Source organism: Hakea prostrata, chromosome 1 (assembly GCF_041222555.1).
Source record: "Hakea prostrata isolate BN-2017 chromosome 1, UWA_Hpros_2, whole genome shotgun sequence".
Lineage (NCBI taxonomy): Eukaryota > Viridiplantae > Streptophyta > Magnoliopsida > Proteales > Proteaceae > Hakea > Hakea prostrata.
The window spans coordinates 13,366,328-13,385,483 of record NC_142600.1 but is presented as its reverse complement, the minus strand read 5'-3'; the positions used below and the strand labels follow the sequence as shown (position 1 = coordinate 13,385,483).

General features: G+C 37.9%; 3 protein-coding genes across 4 annotated transcripts; 1 reads left to right on the top strand and 2 right to left on the bottom strand.

The window, feature by feature from the left end:
- Window positions 1-789: 789 nt before the first annotated feature.
- LOC149027627 (diphosphomevalonate decarboxylase 1-like) lies at window positions 790-9,631 on the bottom strand. The gene is made up of 10 exons (XM_089164298.1): window positions 9,163-9,631; window positions 8,856-9,054; window positions 7,838-7,901; window positions 7,428-7,491; window positions 7,230-7,310; window positions 2,821-2,907; window positions 1,971-2,128; window positions 1,773-1,821; window positions 1,357-1,481; window positions 790-1,260 (listed from the first exon to the last, which is right to left on the bottom strand). Exons 1-10 carry the CDS (start codon window positions 9,376-9,378, stop codon window positions 1,038-1,040), a joined length of 1,266 nt encoding a protein of 421 aa, XP_089020424.1. The 5' UTR covers window positions 9,379-9,631; the 3' UTR covers window positions 790-1,037.
- Window positions 9,632-10,737: 1,106 nt separating this feature from the next.
- TBL36 (TRICHOME BIREFRINGENCE-LIKE 36) lies at window positions 10,738-12,384 on the top strand. 2 transcript variants are annotated; one of them, XM_089164266.1, is made up of 5 exons: window positions 10,738-11,177; window positions 11,304-11,475; window positions 11,576-11,760; window positions 11,837-11,995; window positions 12,078-12,384. In XM_089164266.1, exons 1-5 carry the CDS (start codon window positions 10,840-10,842, stop codon window positions 12,382-12,384), a joined length of 1,161 nt encoding a protein of 386 aa, XP_089020392.1. In that variant the 5' UTR covers window positions 10,738-10,839. The 2 variants fall into 2 exon arrangements, with proteins under 2 accessions (XP_089020392.1, XP_089020399.1); XM_089164273.1 differs by having other exon boundaries at window positions 10,739-11,177; window positions 12,081-12,384.
- Window positions 12,385-12,651: 267 nt separating this feature from the next.
- Window positions 12,652-13,579, bottom strand: LOC149027625 (RmlC-like cupins superfamily protein). Its single transcript, XM_089164286.1, has one exon. It carries the CDS (start codon window positions 13,389-13,391, stop codon window positions 12,654-12,656), a length of 738 nt encoding a protein of 245 aa, XP_089020412.1. The 5' UTR covers window positions 13,392-13,579; the 3' UTR covers window positions 12,652-12,653.
- Between the last annotated feature and the right edge of the window lie 5,577 nt (window positions 13,580-19,156).

Below are 19,156 nucleotides of genomic sequence, written 5' to 3'. Positions count from 1 at the left end.
TTCTATAATTTCTATCTTGGATTGTGACATGTGGCAATTAATTATCTAATTGTCATAAGAAAAACCCAACTATTAATTAAATTTAATAAATCCCTAAAATCAAGTCTCGAAAAATTGAGAGTAATTTTAAGAATTTATTAGATTCAATTCTTAGTTGGGTTTTAAATGTGACAATTGGTAGTTGGGTTTTAAATGTGACAATTAATTGCTACGTGTCACAATCCTATATAGGAATTATAAGGAATTGCTGACGATGTGAACCCCTTCTCCTTCTAGCGGGGGAGGGAGGAATGAAAAATACATGAAGATGGCATGTACCAATGGCATGCCCATATCTGAATCCCTGCTATCCAGGAAGAGGACAGGATGCTAGTAGCCTAGTAGTGGTTCTTCGCAGAGTTGGATTATGGGAAATTGACGATTGCCTTCCAGTGACTCTCAAAGTCAACAATTTTACTGCGTTGAACTTGAAGCAGCTCTTTCATGGGGAGAAAATTGGTCATCATACTAAGTGTATTATTTTCTTTCTCCCTATGACTAACACTATTAGTGTTGATTCCCAAGTCTGACTGCAGTTGAATCTCTATTGAGACGTGGGGAATTGGCTGGTTCAACGGGATTTTAATCAGCTGGATGAATTAACCAATCACCAATATAGATTAAGTGTAGAACTTAAAACATTCGCACTTTTGGGCTCCTGCAACACAACTTGAGCAGTAATACTAGTGTCAAAAGCTTTCACCCAAAAGGAAAAACAAATACTAGGAGAGAGAGAGAGAGAGTGAGGCATATAAAAATCACCTTTAAAAAAGAGGCATATAAAAATCACCTTTAAAAGTACAACAATAAATTATCAAAGCAGACCATTCATTCACACTTGGTAGTTCGTGACTAGGAAGACGCAAAAGAAGATCTTAAATGGCTAAGGCAGAAAATTCTAGAACAAGTTACCAGGGCAGGACATGCAACACACTTTCTTTGGGGGAACAGTTTAGAATTTCTAAAAATTAATGACAAAAAAAAGGGACCCATCATAACTATTTTGGCAACCCAGTTTTGGGATGGAGAAGGGCTTGACTTTCATCAGAAAGTAAAATAGGGCCTCGACCTGGTCTGCTGCAGATGAAATAACTAACATCTCCCGCATTCCTTTGAGCTGGGACATTGTTTACAATTTCTGGAGGCGAGGGCAAAGCTTCCACATCTTTCACTGCTTCAATGCCAGCATCTTTTAGTATTGATTTATCTCCAAGAACGTAACTGAAAATTTGTTAATACACACACAATCAGCTTCAAGTGAAAATGTCTACTCCAAAAGGTCATTTTTTCAGTTAAAATATCAGTAACATGCCATACCTATCCAAATCAGTGTTTGGGAGGGGAGGAAAGTAGAACAGCAGCCTCTGAAGCAGAAGTGTAGCAACTTTTCTGTTACGAGCAATTAAAACTGCATTGGGCCCCGCATCAAATGTGTATGCAACCTGCAATTATCCCCAAATCAGCCCCCCGTCTAATTTACCAAAACAACCATCCAAACTAATACAGCAATCAGTGACATGGCATCTCAGTACATATAGACCTCTAGCAGATGTTCTGTCCACCTATTATATGTTAAACTTGGTATGGTTATATCACAAGATCTTCTGTCCACGGATGAAGAAGCTGATGATAAACATAACCAAATCGAAAAAGAATTTGTACATGTAATATTCAATCAATGTTCTGGCCGGTCTATTGAAAAATACTCCTGAATGGCACTCTAAAAAACATACCTGCGGTGTTTCTTCAAACCGATTCCATTTCTCCATGTAATTGATTATCCTGTAAGGTAGTTTTTCTATCAAAACTTTAATTATAAGAAAAGTAAAACGTAAAAGAAATTAAAAAATAATTATTCAACTGTTTATAAACAAACAAATAAAATAGAGGTGTTAAAATAAAAACTAGAAAGACTAAAGAACAGGACTTGCCTATGTGAAGTATCATTCATGTAGAAAATGGGAGGACAAGTATCCAAGCAAACAGCATGAAACTGGTTACTATCAGCACAAGTTAACCTTGCAAAAGATGGGAAGTCATGTGTTCTAATGGCTTCTTCCATCTGCAATATCCGTTTTGGTACTACTTCCTATCAAGCAAGAATATACAGCAAAAGTTAAAACAATTCCTTCCAACCTTTAAAATTCTAAAGGATTAACAAGACAACCTCATTAAAAGGAAGAGATGGTGGAAATAATCAAAACATAGTCACCTAGAATAATTTTTGGATCAGAAATAAAGAGAATCTTATAAGATGAAAAAGAAAAATAGCATGCCTGTTGAATATGAACATCAAGAAGAAATGATATATTCAATAAAATAGGTCCACCATAGGTTAGTGTCAGTAGCAAGAGAAGATAGAATCTCAGGTCCAAAAAGAAGTGATAAGATGAGGGGATGATGGCCAGGAAGAACCTCAGATCCAAAAGGAGGACAAAAAGATGAGGGGATGGAAATGGTTGGGGTGGGTTGCATTGGCCATGTGATCCAAAGAAATGAATAATTAAGAAGTCATTTGATGCAAATAGGTAGGTCATAAATGTATGTAAGAAACCAAAAAATTAGTTGACTTGACTGCTTATAAATGAATATGATATATATCGGCAGAGTGAATGATGGAACAGGACTCCAGAAAAAGGAGTCTTAGTTTGGGCAACACTTTCCAAGCTGAATCCAATCACTTAGAATGGATCATAAAGAACTCACATCTACAAACAACCAAGAAACATAAGACAGCTAAATTCCTAAATGACTGATCAAAAAAAGTTTATAAGAAGGTACCTTTGACCTATAACTTAAGAGAGCACTTGTTTCAACGCTCTCACGCATTCCTGAAGTGCTACTCGTTTCCTTTTGCCGTGAACTTACCTGAAATCAACCAAAAAACAAGTTTATGGAGCCCTATGAACTCACGATATAGATAGCATATAAGATGTCTCTAAAGAGGCATCATGTGCAAAGCACAAAGAAAACTCTCCTATCAATCGATATAGATAGCATATAAGATGTCTTTAAAGACGCTTCATGTGCAAAGCACAAAGAATACTCTCCTATCAATATAGTTACTCCATTATTGTTGCCAGATCGACAGACCTAATGACATCTGATCCATAACTTATCACAGTTGCATAGAAAAATAATCCAAGAGACTAAAACTACACAGCACAGTATGTATAAAATACAAGCTTACAACCAAATAATCAGGAGATGAATGGAAAAGATATATCAGTATCACCAGTTCCACATAGTAACCACAAATTGCAGATCAGAATTATGTCATCCAATGGAGTAATTTGCACCTCTCTTGTTATGCGTGTTTACGATTTTTATGATAAGCAATGACACAAGTTCAGGGATATAAACTGATATTACACATATTTCAAAATATTATAAATACACTATCGTGCTTATGGTTAGGCATTAAGCTTTTTTCTAAGCCTGGTTTTTGAATAAGAGTACAGCTTGCTTATGATACTGATTCATGATATCAGTCTATCAGAGCAGGTTTATCAATGAGTGTTACATCATTTTTTTCCGTTTTGAAAGCCATCCTAGGGTTTCTTGTGTGGTGTGCAGCCACCTATGGTACTGTATTATGTGGTGAAACTATAGTTGGACCATCATGAAAAACTAGGATTTCTTTTGCTGTTTTTGATTGGATATTAATGAATATTATTGAAGGCACATGTTATCCATAGAGGTTGCTGAAAGTAACTGAAAAGATGCCTCTTTTCCTCCTCCCTGCATAGAACTTTTATCTCCCACTTTGCTGCTATCAAGCCTGGTTCTTGAAACTGAGAGCTTTCCTAATAATATTTTCTCCTTGAATAAAACCTTGAACTAATCCACCCATGTGTTCCGAAAATTATAACTTACCTCTTTCATCCAGTCCTACTTGAGGTGTGCAAGTACTGACCATATTCTAAACGCTTTCTCCAACACATTCTTGATTGACATAATCTTGTCTCCAAATCTTTTAACATCCACTACTTCATTCTTACAGCTTTATCCACTACTATTCCCATTTCCCACTCCACTTCTATTACTTAAATCCCCATAAATCTGAGTTTGAAGTTTTCGAACTCCTTATCATTTTTTTTAATGGTTTAGATCGAAACATGAAGAAGAAAATACTGTTTATGGTACCATTCACATGAACAGTGTCACAGAATATATTTGCTTAGTGTGGGGACGTTTAAAGATCTTATGGGAGTACCAAGAGGAGAAAGTGTATTCCTACTGCTGCCATGGTTTAGTTTCTATTTATAGTATTAGAAAGTAAATTTTAATTTATTTAGGTAGTTACTGATTTCAGTTTGTTACTATTTTGTCGCTAGGAGGTTCTGTTTCATGTATAGCGGCCAGGCATACATGAAGTTTCATTTTAGGTTGTATGCCACTTGTTAGCATGCACTTCTGTTTCATTGTTTCTATTCTGGACTTGAATCTATATTCAGCAGGTGAGATGCCCAGGCTGAGATAGCTTTGGGTGAAGAGCCAAGGCTGAGATGGCCAACCCCTCCTATCCCTATCCACCTTCTATCTATCCATCATCTTCTACCCTTTTTATCTTCTTTTATTTCCAATCAATTTGTTTGGTGTTCTGCTGCAACCTGTCACCGATCCTACTCTAGGGTGGTTCTTTGTTGATCCACTACCACACTATTTGGTATCAAAGCTACAACCATTATGAAGACCAGATAAGCCCTAAGACTTCATCAAGGACAGCTCCAGGAATGCAGAAGTCTTAAGAGCTACCTTGCATACCAGCACAGCCCAAATACCAAGCCAAAATGTTCTGCAAACTCAAACCACAAGATCCTTGCACCTGTTTCTAGGTTCAGCTGAGTTTCGGAAGGCAGTTTCCTGTCTCTATTCCTTGCTTGATCAACAGTCTCTTGTTTCCCATTCTGTTTTGAAACCCTGCAACCAATATTCTGAGTGGTGTTTCTGGAGTTTGATTCAAGCAATTGAATATCAATTGTCAGCATCAATTCTGGCTTATCATTTAGTGTAGAGTGGTTCATAGTTGGACTGCTACATTATTACCCTTGCATCTCAAACATAGGTTAGGTTAAACCCTTGCATCTTGAATACAGGTAACGTTAATCTTTCTTCTCTTCATAATATCTATTAACTCTATTCTTACCAGCTAAAGATCCAATATGTCAAGATGCTAATCTAGTCCCATACTTTTTAGACAAGCTTCTCTACCCACACTTGTTCACAATGCAAGAACCCTAGCTAACCCTTGCTCACTAACCAAGTATTCGTTTGGATCATTTTCAGTTCAGGTTAGCCCAAATACTGTTTCACCCATAATTGATTCCAGCTGATAATTTGGAAAAGAAACATATCATCTGAGGTATCAAACTTGGGGTGCTTACAAGGTCCAAGCTCTCAATTGTTGATAGTGGAAACCAGAGATCGAATTCTATAGGCTGGTGAGGGTAGCTTGGGGTTTTAAATCCCAGTATGTTTGGACTAAGTCTTCCAAACAAACAACCCTGTGAAGTGTATACAATTATACAATTCAAATAAAAAGAAAGCAATATAATAGCTCTACTGAAAGGTAATACAAAACCCAAACAACCCGAAAATAAAGAATAAAATATCAGAAAGACCCAAATAATGCATTTGTTGAAAAATTATAACCCATAAGGATTTTCTGCATGGAAATCACAAGGTTTGTGATTCAGCAAGACTAATACATCCATGGTGAAATAACTGCTCCACCATCACTGTAGATGCAGTTACAGCCACTCATCCTCGTGCCTCTTTCAGAGTGCTTATAGAGAAAGAAGCTAGCTATAAAATTATAGCAGAACCCTATTAAGAAGTCTACCAAAACAAAAAGATATAGCCCTAGAAGAAAGTTTCAAGAGGGCTGCCACTCCCTAACCTATTCCAGTTTGCGTTACAATAACAACGATAAAAAGTAAAAGCGGGCCAATTCCTCCGCCCTCTTAATAGCCCTTTGAAACCAGACCACTGATACAGTCAATGGGAACACGGGATCATGCCCCAACAGCAATGAGTGAGGCTTCAGAAAAGAGGTCGCCTTCAGACTATCTAATATCATAACTCAAAATACAACAAACAAGACAATGAAAAGCTATGTTCTATACTCCCCAAGTTCACATAATATGGAAGACAACACAAATTTGAAAAAGGAAAAAGGAGAGAGAGGAACAAGCTTGTTTTCTAAAGACATGCTTCTTTATTTGTTCTATGTTTTGCACAATGGTGCAATTTCATTCACTCTTTTTAAGCAACTTCTTATCACCATATTGACTTTGGAAGGGGGGGGGGGGACAGATAAAAACACTCACAAAAAGGAAAGATATTCAAACTAGAGTTTCAAGGTAACCCTTTAATTCCTAATATATGAAAAATCAGGCTATTTATGTGAGAATGTAAAATTTGATAAAGTTATAAGCATGTTAGTCACTTGTTAAAGAAAAAGTGATTTTATGGCATTTGTAAATTATTTCAGTCACTCAACTGTAATACAGTATATTTTTAAGAGCATGAACAAAGACTTAAAAAAAATTATAGAATAGTTAAAGGTAAATACTTGTAAAAAGAAAATTTTGCGGGTAAACATAACTGGCAACAGAATTCCAGTTTACAACATAAGGCTGACATGTAAAATTATATTTTCAAGAACGGATACATCATTCACAAAACAAAATAAAGAATATGGCAAGGGAAGATAAATGCAAGAGAACCAGAATAGAAGGCAAAGGGGGGAAAATTATATATTTTCCAAATGCTTGATCAATCTTTGGTTTCCATGTGTGTCTGTATGACAAAGAGATACTGCACTAAATGTATCATCATGATTCATGAAACATAATCTTGCAATGCTGAAAGTCTCTCTAGCTGAGTCTTTGCATGATATAAATATATATACTAAATAATTATAAAGAATAAAAAAATGAAAAGAAAACAAGAAAAGAACCACAGATTGAGAGATAAAAGAGGGTTCAAACAGTTGTTTCTTTCTTTCCCCCACCCCCACCAACCCCCTATAGCAAATAAAAGAATCAGATAATTAGATAACAATGAAGAAAGAATTCCTAAAGGCACCAGATGCAGACCACCTAGTAGAAATTGCCATACTGTTAAAATAATAATAAGTAAACTATTTGTCTATTTTACCATTCAGGTGGCTGAATAAAACATACCACTGCAACAATAATAACCAGATCATCCCAATGAGTTTCACTTGCAAGTTGAACAGCCATGCTGTCTCTTCCATTTGCATCCTTGACAAGTGAAAATATAAAGATTACCATCAGGCTTCGATAGAGAAAAGATGCCAAGTACATTAGACATTCTTTCTTATAGAAGGCACCAAAGATAAACCAAGAAATCAACCTTACATTTCCCATGACCCACTTGACAAATCCACCATAAAGACTGCGACAAGCACTACCCGATCCTTGCCTGTACATGTTTAAAGAAAGTTTAGAAAATAAAACTAATAATTCACGTCACTTATCTTTATACAATCAGGGATTAAAGATCTGTTTAATGGGGGGGGGGGGGAAATTAGTGCATAAGAAAATTTCAACCAATTATATAATGCAAAGCTGCACACACAGGCAATACGTATAATTTTAATTTTATATAGTTTTAAAAAATTAGAAGATATAAGCAGCAGTGACACAAATATAAGATGTAATAACAAACAAACGGATAGCAACATGAACATCCACACAAATAAAAGAAATGAAAAGTAAAAGATTAAGATGGTAAAAGACAGCAGAAAACTTGACCCATTGAAACTAACCTTGCAATAGCAGAAAGTTTTCCTTGATCTTCCTTCACATTCATTAGTTTTGCAAGAGCAAAGACTGCAAACAACAATGCGGTAACTGGTTATATTGATGTAGCCTAGTTTTTTATTCCACATTCCAAACGTAATCCTTAAGTCAAGATGCAGGATAGCAAGACAAAACAAATCAATAGAAGATCAGTCAAAGAACGAAAATACAAGGAGTCAGAGACCACACAATCATCATAATGATCAACATGTATTTACCAAATGAGGGGGGAAACCTTAACAAGCAGACAAAAATTGGCCCTAATCCACTTCATTCAACCCCCTTTTGTTCTTTGAAATAGATATAGTCAATAAACCCAAAATAATTTCATAACCCCAGAGTCCTTTTTATACCCTGTATCCACAGACACGTCATTTAAGCAGAAGAGTAATGACAAATAACACGAGGAAATACTATTAAATCATTACCAACTTAAAAGCTTAAAAAGGGTAGTCAAACAAAGAGCAACATGATACCCAATTACTACCTTAAGTCAAAAACAAGTGTAGAAAGCCAAATAGTAATACTCAATCTCAATGTCTAGTCAATTCTTGTCAACGGCATTGTAGAGACTACTAGCCTACTACCTAGTGAATCAGTATGCATAGGAGACACAGTAGGCCAGATGATTTCTAAGTAGTCAGGCTTTAACCAGAACAAACAGCGCCAACCCCCTGCCCCAACCCCACCACACGCACACGCACAGAGCGCACACATAACCATAGACATTGACACAGTCACAAAACAAATCGCTTTCCAGAGGAAGGGATAAATTCTTTGGTTACTTGCACAAGAGCTCCTGAAGCTCCACAGTTCGCAAATAACTTAGATTTATTGGACTACAATCTCTAGACAATATCCACACTGAACTTTACCTACCGCCGAAAACTCTTCCAGTGAAAAAATTACAACAGCAACGGAAAATTAAATTCAAAAGAGGTCTACAATTAAGGCAATAGTAGTATAATGCGTGCAGAAACCTACCAAGACAAGCAAAACCAGCAGCAGAAGAGGCCAAGCCTGCAGCAGTGGGGAAGTTGTTGTAGGAAGCAACATGCACATACAATTTCTCCCAATCTTGTTTGTGAATGTGAATCCCCTTCTCGTCATCATCAACGGAGTTCGCACGAACTCGGATTTCCCTAAGACAGTTCTGATATCTCCCTCCAGATAGGGAAATCTCCTACACTAACCACGAAGAACCAAAAAACCGACAAATGAGATCATCTCTACACCAACAATTCTCAGTTCAATAGACAGGTATAGAAGGATAAATATCCATGAAATGTACCTTCCCATTGAGCCACATCCGATCGCTGCTGAAGCTGGGGCTAACAGCTACAGTCGTCGTTGTACAGAGGTGTTCGGGGTCCAAGGTAACACTGATGCTATCGTTTATAGGGAGAATTAGAGTTTCATCCCTCTTCCCCCAGTACTTGATGACTGCAATGTTGGTCGGAGACTGAGCAGTCACCATTAACACCCAGTCCTGTGGTGTATCCGCCATTTCGAGCTAAGAAAGAAATTTATCCGACCTACGTCGATAAGTGAAGCTCTGGGTGTAAATTTACTCGGAAGAGATTACGAAATCCGAGCAATTTAAGCTAAAAAACGCAAAAATGGAATGGAAACTCGATTCTGGAGAATCCGGATTTCGATCTAACAAGAGGTTTTTCGACGAAATGACAGAGAGCTTCAGTCCAAAATTATACAATGCAAGCTCAGACACGCATGTCACCGACCCATATGGTTGGAACGTGGGATAACGGTGGTGTTTTACTGGCTTAGGGTAATAGGGTGTCAATTCCCGAATCGAACCGCGAAATCGAATCGCATCGGTTAGATAATTGGAGGAGATACGGGTCAGCTTTGTACTGAATCAATCCAACTTGTTAATCGCCCGATAACCCGAACCGAATGGGCTTGACTTTGGTGGGTTAGGCCCACGGCGGCACGGCCTTAATGTGATGGAACCCATGCTATTCTCTTCTTCTTCTTCTTCTTCTTCTTCATGAAATTAAAAACGCTCCAGTGAAGATCGTTGTAAACAAATCCAAAATAAAAACACGAATCAAAATTTTGAAGATTACCTCGCTCTGCTGCAGCTACTTGATACAACACTAGTCTCATGAGATTCCTATTTCACCATCACCATTAAAGGAAAACCTTAATCCAATACATGTGGGTCTTGCTTGCTTTTATGCTTCACTTGAGTTGCCTTTAAAGTGTTCGTCACTGGGCCTCACTGATCTTGATCTCAATTATTGAACGGGTAAGGTGCCTAAATTTGGCCAAAAGCTTAACCAACTCGGGCTGGTATCTTGGATAACCGGCTATGTACATGACCTTGCAGTACTCATCCCTGTAATAACTCCACATTTCACCTGAGATTCTGAGAACCATCCGGTTGGTTTCGACAAAAGTTCAGGCCCCACTAAGAGTAGTAAGAGGCCCACAATATGTTCTTTAAAACTACTGAAACTTTTTCCATTTTTTGGCAAGATGGAGTAATTGACTAATTTCCCTGGCTACCTTGGAAAGCAAGTCTTTATGTCAAAGCTAGGTAAGCTTGGGACACTTTAAACCCCTCAATCCAGTGGCTGGAGCCCTTCATTAGTTACACTTGTTTTTCAACTACGCCAAAATCAAACTGGTCACACCCCAAATGGTAAAAACACCTCTCCCATCTCTCAACCAAAAGTGGGCAACATAATAAAAGTGAGCTAGACATAACAATTGCAGGAAATCATGACAAAGGAGTAAAAAAGAAGGCCACTGCATGGGCCAAAGCCACCGTGAGTTATGCCGAAATTATATCCAGTTAACCTTTGGGTCTCACACCTTAAAAGCCAAAGCTACCCCTTTCCCCTTGGCCTTGCTGTCCTGGGGCATTTATATCATTCACACTGGTTGAATAATTTTCATCTCTGTTTTTCCCTTTCTTCTTCACCTCACTTCAGCCTCAAAAATGGATGAATCTACTCCACTCTGCTCTTTTCTCCACCTCATTTTCCTCCTTTCCCTGACCTTCCTTTTCTTCCATGGTGAATCAACCCACTTCAAGCAAGGTGAGGATCCATGGCTTGAGCAAGATAAGGATGACGACATTAACATGGTTCAGAGTCAGTGGAGCTCCCACCAGAGTTGTGACATGTCCGTTGGCAAATGGGTTTATGATCCATCTTACCCTCTTTATGATTCAACTTGCCCTTATCTTAGTTCTGCTGTAAGTTGTCAGAAAAATGGAAGGCCAGATTCTGACTACGAGAAATGGAGGTGGAAGCCTCATGGCTGTACAATTCCCAGGTAAATGACAGTAAACATTAATACTAGTTCAAGTTTTCAAACTTATCTCAAGCTGTAACTTTGAAGGTTTCTCACACTAGATAGAATGTTCATATTTCTTAATTTTGATCTTCTTGGTAAGTTCAGGTTTAATGCATTGGAGTTTCTTGGGAAGATAAGGAGGAAGAGAGTTATGCTTGTGGGGGATTCCATAACCAGGAACCAGTGGGAATCGCTTGTTTGCCTTGTGGAATCAGTCATTCCAACTGACAGAAAGCTTGTGACCTACACTGGTCCAACCATGGCCTTCCACCTTTTGGTACGTATGATCTTCCCTTTACTGTGTTCTTGTGTAAGTTGAAGTATGATTATTCTGCTGCTGAGACCATAATCTCAATATAATCTGTCAATCTGTGCAGGATTTTGAAGCATCTATTGAGTTTTGCTGGGCTCCCTTCCTAGTGGAACTGAAGAGGGAAGGACCTCAGAACAAGAAAATTCTACATTTGGATTCTATTGAGGAGAACGCGAGATTCTGGAGAGGCGTTGACATTCTTGTGTTTGATTCAGCTCACTGGTGGACACACGGCAGTGATTCAAGCACGTAAGATAACAGACACCTGATTTGCCCTGTTTCCTAGTTTCCATTCTTTAGTAATCACACTATTTGACATTACCAGGTGGGATTCTTTGATGGAGGGAAATAGAATGTTCACAGAGATGAACCCAATGATCGCTTATCAGAAGGGACTCACCACCTGGGCTAGATGGGTTGATCTAAACCTTGATCCTAGACAAACCCAGGTCATTTTCAGAAGCGTTTCGCCTCGACATAACAGGTAAAATGGATCCATTAATCGATGATATAATCCACAAATGAAAACTATAATACTAAGATTAATTAATGGGTTTCCTCTCTAGCAGAGAAAATGGCTGGAAATGCTACAATCAAAGAGAGCCTGTGGAGCACTTGAATCCCAACCAAGTGCACATTCCTGGACAAGTGAAAGTACTTGAAGGGGTTCTGAAACAGATGAGATTTCCAGTTTACTTGCAGGATATCACAGCAATGTCAGAGCTGCGAAAAGATGGTCATCCATCTGTGTATGCCAGGGCTTTGGATCCGCAGGAGAGACAGCACCCAAGAGACTACACATCTGACTGTAGCCATTGGTGTCTTCCTGGTGTTCCTGATATCTGGAATGAAATGTTGAATGCACTACTTTAGCTTAGGTTCTAGAGAAACCTAATGTAACTACTTTCTACTTGTTCCTTTTTAGAGCTATGTGTGTTCAGATTCCTTCCGAACAACCTGTTGGGGAAGATGATGAAGCTTTCTTTCAGTAATGTGTATCTTGAAATGGGGAAAAAATCTGATGTGCTAGAAACTTTATTTCGTAATTTAGGATAAAATATTACAAAAAAATGGTCAATTTATTTACTCTAAAAACGAATTCCGAAACAATATTGATGAAATTGCTTTGTCTGTGATGAGTATTACTCCGCTGGTTTGAACTTCCTCCTCATCTCTTCAATCTGCTCTCCACTCAATCCAAAAGCCTTCTTCAGGAGCTCTTCTTTTATCCCAGACCCAAAAACCGCCGCCGGAATCCTCTGCAACCCAGGGTTCTGGCTGTTAAAGCTGCCATAAATCGTCGCCGGCGAATCTCCAATGTTCATCTGAAAATGCAACAGACCCCTTGGAAACACCATTACCTCCCCTTTCTCAATCACCTTTGCATAAATCCTGTTAGCAGAATCGACGAAACCAGAGTAAACCTTTCCTTCCAGCACTATGGCAACCTCTGTGGCTCTTGGGTGGTAATGAGGAGCGTTGATACCACCAACGTCGAGGTCTGCTCGCACAAACGACATCCCTAGCGTGTTAAGTCCCGGAAATGCTGTTGGGTTGATGGACAAGGCAGAGAAACCAGTCTTTTTGAAATCTCCAGCAGATTTAATTCCAGTGAAGATGAAGTCGTCTGCGGTGGCTTCTGATGCGTTCTTGCACCGTGGAAGACTACTGAGTCGACCGATCCTAACCGAGTCAGGATTGACTGTATAGGGAATACAGAAATCTTGGATAGGATCTGGGTCGGCCGCCATGATTATGTAGCTTGAGTTCAAGAAGAATAACAGAGTAACCAATACAGTGGACAGTTTCGCTTCCATCCTGAACTTGTTCACTTCTCCAATCCTTCTGGGTCTGGAGTAACAAGACTCCTGGAGATGCATTTTATAGGATTTCAAGCTTGAGCTAAGGAAATGATTGAACTACACCAAATTTTCAAATCATGTTCTTGGGATCATAATTTAAAATTAGAATCTGGTTTAAGCAAGAAAGGGCTAGAGTAAACAAATGATCATGAACTGGTGCTGTTTCTGAGTCTGTGAGATGAAGATTCATTAATGGATGAATTCGATCCAGTGAGGGATGGTTTGGGAATTTGGCATGGTAAGCTTTTGCTTAGAGATGAAGGTGGAGCAGGAGAAGTGGGTCGTTACATGATTGAACCCACCTAAGCCTGCTCTTTTCTAGATGTCATTTAGCTAGTAAAGGGAAGATGCCATGATCATGCAGTCAGGAAGCGTGAACGTTAGGTATACACCACTACAACAGCAAGCATATCGGTTTGAAGCTAATTGGTGAAATCATAGCCGGCCTGATAAGAGAAGGACCAGTTTTTGTCAATTTCGGTTCGACCCGATTTTGGGTTTTTGTTTATTTCGATTTGATATCAGGCTCGGTTTTTCTGGTTTTAACCGGAGTCGTTACCTCAACCCAAACCTGGCCCAGTAATCAAGCGATTTGGATTGATCAGTTTGGCCGGTTCAATTTAAGGATTAATATTCCAACTTACGTGGAATTTTTCAACCAAAAAATGTCGGATTTGAATTTTTTTTCTTTTTTTCTTTTTTTTCAGAAAACAGCGTTTATATATAAAATTAGTAATTAGTTAAATCAAGTCAGAAAACTTGTTCAAGAGTCATGTAGAATTTCTTGATTTAAGAAATTTTGGTTAATTTGTTGAGAAATTTACAGCGCCACCTTCTAAGTTACTTCCTAATATTAATATCATCTCTTGAGTTATTCAATTTACCAAATAAATCCTCTATTAGTCTATTACTAACACTATTAGTTTCAATTAGTTTTTATTTATGTATTTCTAATTTTGAACACACATTCTATAGAAAGAGGATGACAAAATTGATAAAATAAATAAATATATATATTCTAACAAAAGTAAAAATCATGAAAATATAAGAATATAAGAAGATGAGTGGTTATAGACAATAAAGAAAGACAAAAATGACTAACGGGGGTTGGTCCAAGTGGTAAGCAACTTTATCCGCTTAAGCAAGGTTCCAGTATCGAATTCTTGTGGATGCAAAAAATCCCCACTGGGAGTCTCACCACCACAGCCAATGTGCGACGCGGATCGAAAACTAGTTTTGGCAACCAAAAAAAAAAGAAAGAAAGACAAAAATAAGTCTAATGGATAAATTAAATGACTCAGGATTGACATTAATTTTATGAGATAAATTTAAGAGGGTGACATGCAAATTTCCCAAATTTATTCGAATCACTACTTAAATGGTCCTTTAATTTTTAAATAGATGTCCATTGAATCATACATTAATGGGTTACCAAAACAAAACAAAATCATACATTAATAAATGTAATAAGTAATCACTAATTGTTAGAATGATTAAATGATTTTTACCAAAAGAACAGTCCTTAAATGTTCAATTAATGGTTACATTAAAACCAGGGAATTCAATGCCCACCTTACACTTAATTGTCTCTCCCTCTCTTTACCCCAAAAAAATAAAATGTCAGCTTATAACTTATCAGTGCCTCCCTTTGCTAGTGATACAAATAGTTATTGTATTAAGAGAAGGAAAAAATAAATAAATAACTATTGTTATTTCCTTTACTATAACATAATTATCGTCATATCCCTTGTATTATGAACTTATTAGTTCATTCTTAAATTTGCATATTATTGTTATGCTTCTTACTAATTTAGTTTAGTGATGATTTGATATTTTTATTTATTCAAAAATCTCAAAATAACGTTCACATTTTATATTATTTATTTACATGTTATATTAAATTACATTACTATCTTTAGTAATTAGGGACAAAACTAATCTTAAATGTAAAGTGCTAAGTTGTTTTTTAATTAGAAATCACTTATATTTGATGAATTTTGTCTGAGTTGGTCTTTTTGGTGGAGCTTTTGAAAGTTTGTTATTACACTAATCTTTGACATTCAGATGCCATTGGGTTTAGGTGTATAACGACACCTAGTACAAAAGCATACCACAAAAAGCAATAAAACCAATCTTTGAGGGTCAGAAAACACAACAGACTATAAATAAATAAAACTGAGTATAGCAAGGAATGAAACTTTTTGTTGAATCCATTGGCACTTGTGATTGTCGTGAGTTAGAATAAGGGAAGGGAACAAATTGTTTACAAAAGCTCTTTGGTGAATCTCAAAAGTTCTAAAAGCTCATCAATGGCAAATCTTATCAATCCTCTGTTCGAAGGAGAAAATTTTGGATGCAAAGTAAAGGATCTAGTAAGGTGCACTTTGTTATACTTCAATGTTGGATTATAAGTGTAGGATCAAGTATTTGTCATTGTTCCAAAAGTCCAGACCTGTGGAGAATGTGCAACCAGCACGCATCACTGTTTGAGTTGGGATCTAGAGCAAAATCTTAGGCCACTTCAGTACTATCAAGGTCCCAACAATCCCCCCTAAGTCACGCCACTGAGGAGACTCGAATCTAAGCCAAGATTTGAGGCGAGATCTTAGGACCACCTCGATATAGTCGAGGTCCCAAAAATCCCCCTCCCCCAAATAAAACCATTGGCGAGACTCAAACCCATGACCATCTACTCTAATACAACTTGTAGTATCAAGCGTTTGTTATTGCTACAAAAGTCCGGACCCTTGGAAAAGGTGTAACTTTATTTACTTATAGTTCAACCAACATGCATCACAGTTCGAATTGAGATCTTGGTTCATCTTAGTACCGTCAAGGTCCAAACAATAAGTTTCTTTTACTAGATAAATTTCAGTTCTAATTCTCATTTAGATTAATTTTATTCATCAAATAATGCTTTTAAGCCTATGTAGTGCCAAATGAATTTTAAGTCTAATGGTTAATAGTGGAGCTTCAGTGGAGAAGGGAATAAACTGATATTGCAAAAGCTCTCTAGCGAATCTCAGAAGTTCCAAAAGTGCATCAACAACAAATCTTATCATCCCCTAGTTCAAAAGAGGAAGATTTGGATTGTCAGTGGCATCTGAATCTTCTCTAGAAATAGCACAAAGCAAAGGATATAGTAAGCTACACTTTGTTGTACTTCAATTTTGGATTTCAATTTCCCCTTACGGTGTGAACTTTTTTGGGTTCTATTTCTCATTCATATTGTTGGGACCTCGACAATACTGAGATGGCCCAAGATATCGCCCTAGATCTTGGCTCAAACTATGATGCGCACTGGTTGAAGTGTAAAGAAATAAAGTTACACCTTCTCCACAAGTTTGGACTTTTGGATGACTGGCAAGCATTTGATCCTATAAGTGGTATTAGAACAAGCCGTCACGGGTTTGAGTATTCCTAGTAGCGTTATTTGGGGGAGGGGGATTTTTTGGACCTTGATTGTATTGAGGTGGCCCAAATCCCAGCTCAAGTTCAAGACTCCTTAGTGGTGTAACTTGGGTGGGGGGAGGAGGAGATTGTTGGGACCTCAACGATACTGAGGTGGCCCAAGACCTCACCCCAGATCCTGGCTCAAACCTTAATGCGTGTTGGCTGGAGTGTAAAAAAATAAAGTTGCACCTTCTCCACAAGTTCATGTTTTTGAATGACTTGAAAGTACTTGATCCTATACATATTAACTCCCGTATTCTAAAAGTACTTATAGACTTAGGTAATGGCACCTGTCCTGTGCTGCAAACAATTGTTAGGCTGCTAAATGGATTTTACTCCCATCTAATGGTCAATAGCTATGTACCTCTAAATTGATGCAATTCTGAATTATAGATCGAGTTTGAATGTCAATCATTTGATCAGTGTGAGGTCTATGCCCAACCATAACAAATGCAAAATGACCACCCTACCCTGTGAAAGTAGAAATCCACCCCTCCTGGTATATGCTTTCTTATCCTAAGATTTTCACAAGATTTATCCTACAACCTCAAATGAAAGGAGAAAATCTGATGTATTGCTTTTGCAAAAGGAACATTATTTAACATTAATGCATCAATTGATGCTTTCAAAATCAAGGTTTGCCAAAAGGTTGCATGACAATAGAGAAAAGATATGTAACTATGCACAAACTTGGAGGTACACTGAGCAAAAAATTATTTTTTGTCATTGAGAATGAGTGACATTACCATTTGAGTCTAGATCATCTACTTGCAGACGTTAGGTAGGTTAATGTGCTACCCCCCCCCCCCACCACCCCAAATTTCTTCCTACCACAAATACCAAGGGGCACACATCTAACATATAACAAGTTGATCTCAAACATGGACACCCAATCTTGTATTTGCGGTGCGAGATGTTACCTACAGGTAGATGATCCGGACTCCTAATGGTCAAAGGCTCAAGCTAAAATAATTTGACCTTAACTTAATTTCCATACAATATTTTGATTTCTACATCAAATCCAATATTGCATTCATTGTTCGGAAAAAAATTATGATTTGATATCTAGCATTTAACATCTCATTAATATTTGCTTTTTCCAAAGTTAACGCTCTCAAATTGTGTTGTATCATTAATGTCTACTTCTCCGAAACTCACGCTCTCAACGTACTCTTTCTTATTCAAATCTACTTTTACGAAAGCAGTGATCTGAACCTACATTCATGTACCTGTGGATGCTCCAAAAAATCTAAGAGCACCAAGAGGCATGTCAATAAGTAGGATGGCAAAAGAAAGAATTTGTGAAATTTGTTCGAAGCCTTCTACCAAAGTATTGTAGGCTTTCTCGTGCTTATGTTCTAGGTATCTCCCCTCTCTTTGGTAGTTGTGATCTGTAAGAAATTTGGTAAGCAGCTCATTGGTATCGTTCTTTGTAGGATAAAGTTTTCCGCCGTCACCAGGTCGAACTGAGAATTAGGGTTTCAAAGGTATGATTCTATGATGAACTTCTACAAGAAATGTACTTGAATTCATCATCAACTCTCTTCCCAAATCTCTTAGATATTCAACCAAAATCTTCAATTTAAGTCTACATGGATGAAAGTTTTCTACGATCAGGTTAAAAGCTTGAATCTCTCTCTCCGAAGGTTTGAAGTGCATTTTCTCGGTAGAATCAAGAGTCAGAATCTGTGAAGTAAGGGTTACCCCATCCATCGCACCTTTCTTTTTTTGCAAGTAAACAATCTTTCTATATTCGATAATAATCATTTATACGTATATTTTTGGGTGAAAGAGAATTTCTCACTATACATGGTGCTTATTTTTCAAGGGTAAGGAAATTCAACTCTTTTTTTTTTGGGGGGGGGGGGGGGGGGGTGTATGTATATGCATGTGTTTGATAGGAAGGGAAATTCAATCTCTTGTACATGCAATGACCAAAAGGCTCTGCGAGAGTGAATGTTACTAGCTGCTTGACTGTCCATAGATCTGTTGTACGTGCTAGAATTTTCAGCGGCGAGCAGCCGTCCATTTGACAATCAGGAAAACCCTAAGAGTGGAGTGCAATGGCTGGGTGATCCTGACCGTCCGATGAGTGGCTCCTCAGCGCGGGCTGTACTGCAGTCCATGTCCAAAATATAATATCAAAACTCTTTGAAGGTCGAAAGAGACAGAATATTGTTGACGTATTACTCTACCCGGCGGCCCGGAGCCAAGCTCCACGAGGAAGAGCAATGTTCTTCTTCTCGACCGTTTTTGTTGTATTTATTACCAAAACCAGATTATCCACATCTCTGTGTGCTGGTTTTTGCAGATTGCCGCGTCCAAAGATC